This window comes from Oratosquilla oratoria, chromosome 37 (genome assembly GCF_046742065.1).
Source record: "Oratosquilla oratoria isolate Oo_2021 chromosome 37, ASM4674206v1, whole genome shotgun sequence".
Classification (NCBI taxonomy): Eukaryota; Metazoa; Arthropoda; class Malacostraca; order Stomatopoda; family Squillidae; genus Oratosquilla; species Oratosquilla oratoria.
Genome location: NC_134813.1, coordinates 611834 through 624771, shown reverse-complemented (window position 1 = coordinate 624771; position 12938 = coordinate 611834). Strand labels below are relative to the sequence as shown.

The 12938-nt window shown below is 39.2% G+C and overlaps 1 protein-coding gene across 1 annotated transcript in view; it reads right to left on the bottom strand.

Annotated features, from left to right (window-relative positions):
- LOC143019490 (uncharacterized) overlaps positions 1-12938 on the bottom strand; it is a 67346-nt gene that overhangs the window by 22385 nt on the left and 32023 nt on the right. Inside the window, exons 8-10 of the mRNA XM_076175132.1 lie at positions 11730-11796; positions 3087-3313; positions 2049-2193 (exon numbers count right to left, since the gene is read on the bottom strand). Coding sequence (XP_076031247.1) covers positions 2049-2193; positions 3087-3313; positions 11730-11796 — 439 coding nt within the window. The remainder of the gene's footprint in view (positions 1-2048; positions 2194-3086; positions 3314-11729; positions 11797-12938) is intronic.

Genomic DNA, 12938 nt, shown 5'->3' with positions numbered 1-12938 from the left:
GAAGGATGGGAGAGGACAGAAGACAGGGGTGAATGGAGAATGGTTGTATATGGAAAACGTTGTGATGCATGAGGTGGATTGGACGGGGGAATGGGGGTGAGGTAGTGTGTGTGAGCAAAAATTTTTGACACAGCCCGAAGGGATTTCTCCCCCATCCTCTCCTTTATATGGGGGGACGGAGAGGGGGGGTCGCCAATTTAATGAAGCGGCCTTGCTGTGGATGTGCTGTGTCCTGCGACACTGCTTCTGACCCAGGGCAGTGGACAGGGTGCAGGGATGACCCGTCATCTGGGAGGTGCTAAGATGGGAGGGAGGGTGGAGGGGTGTGGAGTGTTTTCGGGGATGAAATGGGTGGGAATGTTTTTGTGCCTTGTCCTTTTTGGCTACCCCCCTGGTAAGGGGGAAAAAAGCCTTGGTATATGTATGTATGTATGTATGTAAATGCAAGGTAATGCACATAGGTAAAAATAACAGTAAGTATGATTACAAGTTATTTGGAAATTCGTTAACAAAAGTGGATAGTGAAAAAGATCTCGGCGTAATTATCAGTAACGACCTCAAATCATCCAAGCAGTGTATTTCAGCCTCTGAGAAAGCAAATAAGATTCTAGGACTGATTGTGCGATCTTTTGATTTCAAAAGTCCATCACTCATTAACAAGCTATTTAAATCGTTAGTTCATCCACATTTGGAATATGCTGTTTCCGTATGGTCACCAAATCTCATTAAAGACATTGACAGATTGGAAAAAGTACAACGGCGAGCCACAAAACTGATTCCAAATATCAAAAATAAATCATACGAAAATCGACTAAAACATATGAATCTGTTTTCCCTAAAAAAGCGTAGACTCAGAGGTGACTTGATACAGGTCTTTAAAATTCTAAAGGGAATTTACAACATCAAAAGTGACCAAATTTTTACATTGAATGAGAATCAGACAAGAAACAATGGTCTCAAACTGTCCGGAAATAGATTCAATTTGGAAGTAGGTAGAAACAACTTTGCCAACCGTGTAGTTAATGAATGGAATAAACTTCCTGCACAGGTAGTGCAATGTAGTTCAGTTCGAAGCTTTAAGAATCATTTAGATAAATACCTAAGTAAGATGCTGTAATGATTATAATTTATCTTATATTATTTGTTTTTGTTTTGTTATTTGTCTGTCTGATTTTCATTTATTATTAGTTATATGTCAATTTGTTATTGTTTGCTATTTACCTGTTTGTTTATTATTTAACTATACCTATGCATTTATTTATGTATTTTGTTTGTTATTTGCATTATCATAGTTTTTATTTATTATTTTATTATTAATATGATTTTTTTTTTTTTTGCATCCGACCTAGATATGGATCAAGGGGTCTCCTGTCGGCGTGCTCCGCCTTTGTAATCCTTTGTAATGGAGGAACAGTCACAGTATAATAAAGTAACATAATTTCTCTAGAAGAGATTTCCTCTAACACAGACAAAATGATGTGTGGCTCTGGTCCATAAGGGTGCCCCATATAGACCCTAAAGTATCAGCTGCATGGTACTGAGCACATTTTTACTTCACAATATCATGAAGCCTATACCCAAGAAGGGTTAAATTAGACACCTTTTATTTACAAAGTGGTTACCCTTTAAGTTTCCATTTGAGATCCCATTAAGCCGTCTTTCCTCACATCCAGAGATCCCAAAGACTGAGCACTTCCCTCATTTCCATGTTTACATCTTCTAACCCTATATTGCTCACCTTCCCATGTTTACCATGTCCACACCACAAGTTTGTTAAAGTTTGTCTAGATACAACACTTCGGGGTTGTGGACACAAGTAAAAAACATACCACTCTTATTCATACTTTCCAAAGATTCCTAATTTACATTTGCTCAATTAAATTTGCTTTGAGAATATCTTTGCCATTCATGATACATATTCAAATCAACACATGTATGCATGCAAGAATTCCCAGATCTACAGTCTGAGAAACTTCAAGCAACACTAAGATTTAAAAATAAACACCAGCATTACTAAACATGCATATGGGAACCAGGGCCAAGTGTACCTGTATGAGATAGTAAATGTGCTCTTAGGTTCTGTTTGGCCTTGAATGTTGCGTTGCAGACGGGGCATGCCACAGCGGGTGATGCAGGCATATGGCTCCGAAGGTGCTGGCGCATGGCCATTTTCCGGAAGGTCTCGTAGTCACACTGAAAAGCCATCAAGCAGTAGGTGATGCCTACAGGCAAACAAAGAAAGACCTGAATAACTAATCTGAAGTCTTCCAAATAAAGTGAGGCCTATGCAACATTCCTACCAATATACTAATGCTTTACAAGAAATATGAACATGGCAGAAAAGAAAATCCTGACTAACTTGTCAACAATCATTTATCTTTAGCAGAAAGCATGGATGCATGTGGAATGTCTGTTGAGCAGGGAGGAGGGATAGTCAAAAAGGATAGGAGTGACTGGAGGAAGAGTGTGAATGGATGAAGGGATGATCCAGGCTGAAGGGATGATCCAGGCTGAAGGAATACTGTTCTCATCAGCTTCATAAATTATTTCAAGTTCATGAAAGTGGATGAAAGGGATGGTGGTTCCCGTATGATGAAGTGGTAGGGGTAAATTAACTCCTGCTGTGGAAGAGGTGTGCCTAACTGCACTGCCTTTGACCCCTGGCAGTGTTTGGGAAACTGGAACAACCAGACAACTCTTGATCCCAAAGGTCCTGAGAAGGGAGAGTGGGTTATATGGATTTTAATTGTGCGAGATGTGGGTGGGCATTTTGAAAAGGGCACCCCTTTATATAATGGGATGGGTGAAGATGGTGAAAAGCCTACACAAGGAGGTGAGTAGCTGCAGCTGAAGTAGCCACTTTTACCCTATGCACCTAGACTCTTAGGGCAGGCAACTGACAGTCAGAGAGTTGTATAGGATTCAAACCCACAATTAAGCGAATGCAAGATTTATATGCTTACGATTATGACACCAGTGCACTTGGTAGGAATGGACCTTTGGTGTATATACACATACCAACATGCACTGTCAATTTTTAAGCATAATGAGAAAAATTATATGTGACAAAAAGAAAAAAAGCTCACCAAGGCACATTTAAATTTGGTAGCCTTTGCATGGATGTTCAAAATGTGCTCCCTCAAGCTGGTGTCACGGACAAAACTCTTTCCACAAATCTCACACACATAGAACTGGTCTTTTGTGTGCTTTAAACGGTGCCGAAAGAGTTCAATTTTGGAAGCTGCTCGGAATTCACAATTACTGCACTTAAATGGAAGATCTTCTTTGCTGTAATGGCGTATCTTATGGACCTCTGTAAGACATGGAAAGTAAAGCATGATTACAAAGAAACACAGGTTTATATTTGAACATAATCCATTCTAAAAATCTTGTTTGTTAATCCAACTTTTTATTATACAAACAAGGGTTCAATGGCCCTCTTCCCCACATAGAAAATGAAAAATGTACAAATCAAATACAGTGGAACCTCACTTAATGAGCATAATCCATTCCCAAATCTTACTTGTAATGTAAAACACTCGTTAAGCAAAAAAATATTTCTCATACAAATCAATGTAAAATATGATAATGCATCCCACACTAGTGAAATTCTCGTGGGCAGCATTACCTGCCTGATGTACAATGATGCATCATAATACTCACATTATAAAATATAAAGTTATAGCTGTATTACTTGTTCTCTATCACTGAATGTTAATAACCACAGAAAATATGATCAGGCCAGTTCACGATATATGTGAGTCACTCAGCTACAACTACAAAATAAATATAATCAAGATGCCGACACCAGCATCCCCATATACCCACTCGCTCCTCATGACTCCTGTGTCGTCATATTGAAGGGGTTAAGAAAAAATACCCAAATATAATTTGTAATATCTAAAATAATCTTTAAAATCATTAACGCATAAAATAAAAAGATTTTAATGTGCAGTAAATGAACCTGGGAAAGAATAATTAGTAAAATAAAATAAATATAAATACTGTTGCAACTTGTAAAAAAAAAAAAGATAGCTCCTGGCAAAAGGGAGATGGAGATAGGGGGAGGATTATTGAGGTGAAGGATGAGAATCTTCCGCCAAGAGAGATTCCTCTTCACTCGCTGCTATAATAGTCTTGGCTGACTCACTAGATTTAAATCTTTTAGAAACATTGGCCAGAAGACAGGACAGAAGACAGGGGTGAATGGAGAATGGTTGTATATGGATGATGTGATTGCATGAGGTGGAATGGGCGGGTGGATGGGGGGTGACGTAGTATGTGTGAGCAAAATTTGATGCAGCCCGAAGGGATTTCTCCCCGTCCTCTCATTTTATGCAATGGGGGGACGGAGAGGGGGGGTCGCCGATTTAATGAAGCGGCCTTGCTGTGGATGTGCTGTGTCTTGCGACACTGCTTCTGACCCAGGGCAGTGGACAAGGTGCAGGGATGACCCGTCATTCAGGAGGTGCTAAGATAAGAGGGAGGGTGGAGGGGTGTGGAGTGTATTCAGGGATGGAATGGGTGGGAATGAATTTATGCCTTTTTCTTTTTGGCTACCCCCCTTGTAAGGAGGAAAAAGCCTTGGTATATGTATGTATGTAGAAACATTGGCACAACTGGCACTTTCTTTAGAATAATTTTTCACAAGAAAGTTGTCTACATTTTTTTTTTGTCCATGCTTCAAAGTTTGGCAAAAATGTGACACAGCATTATTATTACATTTGTAGTACACATAGCCACTGCCTTATTTGGGTGATACTTCTCAATGTACAATGAAACAGTTTCCTATGCTTTAAGCATCTCCCTTATTGCACTGGAAGGTTGTTGCTCTGATGAAATCTCCACAACTTCTTGCTGTGAATCAAAATGCAACTACATAAGCTCTTTGGTGGTCAACTCCTGTCTATGCTCTTCCACAATTTCACTGATGTCATTGTTATTCACCTCCAGCTCTTGGCCAGATACAATCTCATTGACGAGCTTCTGAATTGTCAACATCGTCTCACTTGAGCTCTGTTGGCTGCCGAAGAAGACAAAAGTTCTTAATAGTGCAAGGAAAACAGGAGGCCTGGTTTGTATTGAATGGGAGGGGGAGCAATTGTGGTTACCCAAAATTATTTCTCTGCAGTGATAGTTTGATTTATTAATAAGAGACAATGCAGGAAAATAAAAACAATAATTTTGAGATGAATATTGACTCAAAAGCAGAGCCATCTAGAGACACCATGCTGAAGTACAATGTAAACACAGGAATAGAAACACTAGCAAGATTTAAACTGTATAACGAAGACTCCTTTTCCAGTTTTGGTAAGTACCAAAGAAGAAATCCGAGTCGAATCTTAGACATGAGAAGGGAAATGAGTAATAACAGAAAATGGTGAATGAACGAAATCATTGAACTAAGGAGATTGTAGAATTAATGATATTCTTAACCCAAGCTAACAACAAGATATCCGATCTGAAGAAATCACTCTGAACTCGGGAACGAACTCAAGATAATAAAAAATCATATAATAGAAGTTAAATGTGAAAATGAAAAAAATTAAGATTGATGATACAACTAATAGTGAGAACTTAAAAAAAAAAGAGGTAAAAAGAAAATACAAGAAATGACTGAAAGAATTGAAGAAAACTTGGGTGAGGAAAGTGTGCAAAAGATTAAGAAATGGAATAAAAACAGAGAAAATGAAGAAATTGCCTTTAAAGAAATAGTACAACAACAGATGCAGGAAAATGCAAAAGATACAATCATTCAAGTAATTAAAGAAAAGGCAAATTGGGTTAGAGATACAGTGGATAGAAAAAATGTATTGTGGTATATGGACTAAGGGAAAAACATGGTCTGGTGAGGTACATGAGAGAAAAAGCAGAAAAAGAAACAGCAATATCAATTCTAAAAGAAATACAAGATGGTGATCTGGAAGTAGAGAAAGGTATAGAAGTATATAGAATAGGACAATATTCTAAGGAAAGAAATCGACCACTAAAGATCAGGGTTTCAGAGTCGGAGAGAGTCGGAGTCACAGTCGGATTTCTAAGAGTACTAGGAGTCGGAGAGCTTCTTAAAGTTTGAGGTGACCTGCTGGTCCATGGGCTGGAGTAAAGGAGTGGTGTTGGGAGGCAGGAACTGGATCTTGATGAAATGATATTAATCAAGGAAGTTATCTTCTAGCCCTGGAAGATAGGCAGGAGCATTGTCCATAACAAGCAAGACATGAAGTGGCAGATTCATCTCAAGCAAATATTTTCAGCAAAAATGTCACATGTCACCCAAGCCTTGCTGTTGGATCTCCACATGACAATTAGCCTACTCTTCTGGACTTTACACTTCTTGAAGGCCTGTGGATTTTCTGAATGGTAAATGAGTAGCTGTTTCACTTTCAAATCATTGCTTGCCTTGGCACAAAACAGCAGTGTGAGACTATCTTTCATTGACCTGTGGCCAGGCAATGCCTTCTCCTCTGCTGTTATATAGGTTTGCTTTGGCATCTTCTTCCATAAAAGACCCGCCTTGTAATTAAAAACCTGCTGTGGCAGGTAACCCTCAGAATCCACAAGCTTCCTAAAGTCCCCAATGAAGTTCTCTGGTGCCTTTGTGTCCGAGCTTATTGCTTTTCTGTGCCTCACAATGCTGTGGATGCTGGTTCTTTTAAACTTCTCAAACCACCCATAGTTTGCCTTGAATACTTCTTCTTTGTCCATTGCTGCTCCTGGCATTTTTTTTACTGTGGTCTGTGAAAATTGCTTTTACCTTCTCACAAATGATGCTCTCATTAATAGTGTCGCCTTACTTCTTATTGATCCATATAAGAAGGAACTTTTTAACATCATCAAGAATACATGGCAGTTACATAGATATTCTTGTCACCCTTTGAAGCATCTATCTCCTTAATCTTGGCCTTGTTCTTGAGGATAGTGCAAATTATTGATATAGTCTAATTGTATATGCTTCCTAGGTCAGCCACGCTCACATCTCATTCTCGCTTCTCAGTGATTTCACATTTCACTTCTATGGTATGATAGGGGTTACTAGGCTAGATAGAGTGAGAAATGAGGAGGTGAGGAGGAGAACAGAGGTGGAAAGGGAGTTGGGAGATAGGGTTGATGAAAGAGTATTAGGATGGTTTGGACACATGAAAAGAATGAGTGAAGAAATATTAGTAAAGAGGTGTGGAAGGCAGAGGTGGAAGGAATAAACATGAGGGGGCGTCCTAGGATGAGATGGATGGATGGGGTAAAAGGGGCATTGGGAAAGAGGGGAATGTCTGTTGAGGAAGGATATGAGAGGACAGAAGATAAGGGTGAATGGAGAATGGTTGTGTATGGATGATGCTGTGATGCATGAGTGGGAGTGGGTGGGGGATGGGGGGTGAGGGAGTATGTATGAGAAATAAATTGATGCAGCCCAAAGGGATTCTCCCTGTCTTCTCCATTTCTGCATGAGGGGATAGAGAGGGGGGGCGGTGCTGATTTAATGTAGCTGCCTTGCTATGGATGTGTTGTGTCTTGGGACACTGCTTCTGACCCAGGGCAGTGGGCATGATGCAGGGATGACCCATCATTCAGGAGGTGCCAAGATAAGAGGGAGGGAAGAGGGTAGAGGGGAATGGAGTATGTAGGGGATGGAATGGGTAGGAGTGGTTTCTATGCCTTGTCTTTTAGCTACCTCCCATGATTTGTCTTCTCTTATCCCCATCTTCTTATATTTTTCTATCTTTGTGGACATTCTTGCACTGAAAAAAAATCACAAATAATGTATCTGAACACAAGTTTGGAAAATGTACGATCACAAGCAACAGTAAAATGCTGGCAGAACAAGCACTAAACAGACTGATAGTTAAGCTGCCCAGTAACATGAACAAAACATTCATTCCTTATATGTATGATACATGTCCAGCTCCCATCACTGGCTTTATACTGATCTATGACACATTATTTCATCATTAATCAATTGACTAGATAAACACCATATGAGGACGGAGCCTTTATTTGTACGACGTTTCGCTTATTACAGCTTTTTCAAGTACAAGTTGAGATACAAATGCTTGAGATTAAATAAGGGGAAAGGAGGGAACGGGGAGAGAAAAGGGGGGGGAAGGAAGAGGAGGAGGAGGAGGAGGAGGAGGAGGGTGGGGGGATTGGACACTGGGAAAGGATGAGAATGCTGGCCCAAACGTCCGTGGGCGAAATGTTCCACAAAGGGTGGTTTAAATATTTAATATTTTGCTGGCCATGGGTATTAGGGGAATAATGTGAGGAGATATGTTAAACATGCCCCTGTTTTGTTCAATAGTGTTCGTTCCTTGAATGATTGCTGCTTCTAAACACTTCCTGCGGATTTTGTCTGGTTCCCGTATCAGGAGCTCTGCATTCTTCCAGTCCATAAGATGGTTTTCCTTGTTTCTATGTGTCACACATGCATTGGTGGTGACATCATGCCTGACGTCGTAACGGTGTTCACGTATTCATGTATTCAGGTCGCGTGACGTTTCTCCGATGTAAACTTTATCACATCCTGAACACGGAATACGATAAACACCGGCTTTGGTGCCCGGTGTCTGGTTGTTGTGTGTTTCCGTCTTCGTGATGTCTTTTATTGTTCTGCTTGTCTGGCACACTATTTCCAAGTTGGTGGTTCTTAAAAGACGTGTCGGGTTGGTGGCAACGTCGCCGGTTGGCAACACGAGACGTCTAGTTGTGCTGTCCTGCTGCCTACGGCTTTCCCGAATCTTAGCAGCCTGCTGTTAGCAATCATCTAAAAGAAATTCTGGAAATTTTAGTGTTAAAAAGGTCTCTTTAATAAACCTGCACTCTTCTTCTAAGTATTTTGCACTACATATCCTAAATGCCCTAAGGAAAAAACCTATTACTACTCCTCTCTTGGTCCTTATATCATGGTGGAAGTAGAAATGAATTAAATCATTTTTGTTGGTGGGCTTTCTATACACTTTGAATTCAAGTTGGTTACCGTACTTAAAGATGTGTGTGTCCACCATTCAGTTTTCCCTAGAGGAAGAAATCCACGATTCTCTTCCTTTCCTGGACACACACATCTTTAAGTATGGTAACCAACTTGAATTCAAAGTGTATAGAAAGCCCACCAACAAAAATTATTTAATTCATTTCTACTCCCACCATGATATAAGGACCAAGAGAGGAGTAGTAATAGGTTTTTTCCTTAGGGCATTTAGGATATGTAGTGCAAAATACTTAGAAGAAGAGTGCAGGTTTATTAAAGAGACCTTTTTAACACTAAAATTTCCAGAATTTCTTTTAGATGATTGCAAACAGCAGGCCGCTAAGATTCGGGAAAGCCGTAGGCAGCAGGACAGCACAACTAGACGTCTCGTGTTGCCAACCGGCGACGTTGCCACCAACCTGACACGTCTTTTAAGAACCACCAACTTGGAAATAGTGTGCCAGACAAGCAGAACAATAAAAGACATCACGAAGACGGAAACACACAACAACCAGACACCGGGCACCAAAGCCGGTGTTTATCGTATTCCGTGTTCAGGATGTGATAAAGTTTACATCGGAGAAACGTCACGCGACCTGAATACACGAATACGTGAACACCGTTACGACGTCAGGCATGATGTCACCACCAATGCATGTGTGACACATAGAAACAAGGAAAACCATCTTATGGACTGGAAGAATGCAGAGCTCCTGATACGGGAACCAGACAAAATCCGCAGGAAGTGTTTAGAAGCAGCAATCATTCAAGGAACGAACACTATTGAACAAAACAGGGGCATGTTTAACATATCTCCTCACATTATTCCCCTAATACCCATGGCCAGCAAAATATTAAATATTTAAACCACACTTTGTGGAACATTTCGCCCACGGACGTTTGGGCCAGCATTCTCATCCTTTCCCAGTGTCCAATCCCCCCACCCTCCTCCTCCTCCTCCTCTTCCTTCCCCCCCCTTTTCTCTCCCCGTTCCCTCCTTTCCCTTTATTTAATCTCAAGCATTTGTATCTCAACTTGTACTTGAAAAAGCTGTAATAAGCGAAACGTCGTACAAATAAAGGCTCCGTCCTCATATGGTGTTTATCTAGTCAATCTTGTTGGCAAACTGCCACTTTTAAGCATTAATCAATTACCACAATAACATTTGTTTTGTTTCCAATTGCATGTCATGATCCACTTTTTTACTACAATGCAATTATTACAATGTAGTTGGAAAATATCAAGAATTGCACCTGCACAAAAAGTTTTATTTCAATTTTTTTTCTACTGATCTGGAAATTCTAAACCCCCCCCCCTTACTGGTAAATTATCAAATTTTTTGAAATGGAAATAGGGTCCATTGTGGACAATTGTACGACTCTTTAGTTCTATGAAATTTCTGATAGAAATTCCTCATTTTCAAGGTATGCCACCCCTTCCCCTTTTACAATTTTGGGAGTGAGAGCTTGGGAGCTGGGAATCAGGGGTTTTGGGTGGAGAAGTAAAAGATGATTGGTAATTCTAATCTAATCAACTAAACCCAAACCTAACCTAGCCTACCCAATCCCACACATACATACCCTAGCATTATAGCCACTGTGTTCAAACTAAAGGCAGGAGTCACAGCCCTGTAGGATAAACATTGATTGGCAGAAACAATCCCATGACACTCATGATTATATATGATTGGCAAGAATGAAAATAGGCATAATTAAAAAATGCACCATTTGAAATGCCATAGAAGAAAAGTGTGTTAGAATAGTCCAAAATAATAATCATATTTTTATAATTACATTTGCTATGGGTGTAATACTGGATATCTTTATGCACTCATCAGCTAAGTTACTTGAAAACTACAAGATTTACTGATTTTATGAAGAAAAAAAAAATAATAATAACAAATAAATAAATAGATAAATAAAAATTCAAGACTCCAAGGTCGAAGTAAAAAAAAAATCCAAGATCTAGTAGAAAATTTCAAGCAGTGGCAACACTGTCCGAGAAGCAGAAGGGAACAAGCTAGCCATGAGCCACAAGGAGACACTCCTTGTGACTAGCTAGGTAGAAAGGAGCCTTCACATCAGGCATACAAATCCCAAAACTTCACTTGTTAAACAAAATGTTGCTCATTAAGCAAATTTTTTTTTTAATTTGCTCATTATGTGAGGTGCTCGTTAAGCAAGATTTGACTGGAGTAAATAGGTTGTTTCCAGTTCATCATTTAAATTTCAGTTATGCAAATTTAATATTCTTCTGAAAAAAAGTATTATTATTTAATTTGCTTGTACAGCAAATTGTTTGTATACTGGGACCCAACAACAACACATCTTGGTCTTCCTCCCAAGTTCCCTCCATCCATATCAATATCCACTTTCCACACTTTTTTTTTTTTTGCTAGTTGTTCCTAGTTCATTCTTATCTTATGTCCAAACCATCTCAGCACTCTTTGATCTACCCTATCCAACAGCTCTCTACCTCAACTCAATGGGACTACTCAGCCAAACAGTCTAGGGAACAACAACAACAACCACCTCAACTCCAGAAATCTTACTGCTTATATTCTCATATATCTATATATCAAATGGTATCTTCACCCTTATAAAGGAGACTGCCACCCAAGGTGTACACCCATCCACAACCCAACTGTTTCCCTTTTATCTTAGCTCATTGTAGATGAAGGAACATCCCTGCCACCTTGTCGTGAAAGTAAACAGAAATGGACAAATCACATTAGTAAACCATGCCTCAATGAATGTGGAGTACTTACTGAGAATAGATTTGGTTGTGTAGCATTTCCCACATATATTGCACTTATAGGGAGTATGTATTTTCTTCTGAAAAACAAAATGCACACATTTTCATATTTATCTATAAAACAAGTTGACCAAATTTGTGTGCCTTACTTTAACAAACGGGTTCATTTTCATTTTTAGTACAAAACATTCAGTACATGGAATACTGCCTAAACCTTAGTTAAATTGGGGAAAACAGTATATCTATCAATATACTATAAAGCTTTTTCCCCCTTATAAGGGAGGTAGCAACCAAGGCACACACTCGCCTCCACCCATTCCACTCCCATATGCTACCCATTTCTCTTTCTCTCTCTCTCTCTCACACATGAATACGAAAACATATACCAAAAGATTTTCCCCCCTTATACAGGGGTGACAGTCAAAGCATACAGCTACCATACACTCATTTAAAATCCATTACAATGGATTACAAAGGCGGAGCATGCCGACAGGAGACCTTTTGGTCCATAACTAGGTTGGATGCAAAAAAATATATATTATGATAAAAATAAATAAATGACAGTCATTACAGCACCTTGCTTAGATGCTTATCTAAACGAATCTTAAAGCATCGAACTGAACTACAGTGCACTGCCTCTGCAGGAACTTTATTCCATTCATTAACTACACAGCTGGTGAAGTTGTTTCTATCCACTTCCAAATCAAATCTATTTCCAGACAGTTTGAAACCATTATTTCTTGTCAGATTCTCATTCAGTGTAAAAATTTTGTCACTTTTGATATTGTCAATCCCCTTTAGAATCTTAAAAGACCTGTATCAAGTCACCTCTGAGTCTGCATTTTTAGGGAAAACAGATTCACGTTTTAGTCAATTTTTGTATGATTTATTTTTTATATTTGGAATCAGTTTTGTGGCTTGCCATTCTACTTTTTCCAATCTGTCAATGTCTTTAATGAGATTTGGTGACCATACAGAAACAGCATATTCCAAATGTGGATGATCTAACGCTTTATATAACTTGTTAATGAGAGATGGACTTTTGAAACCAAAAGATTGCGCAACCAGTCCTAGAATCTTATTTGCTTTCTCAGGCTGAAATACACTGTTTAGATTATTTGAAATCGTTACTGATAATTATGCCAAGATCCTTTTCACTACCCACTTTTGTTTACTAATTTCCAAATAACTTGTAATCATACTTACTGTTATTTTTACCTAC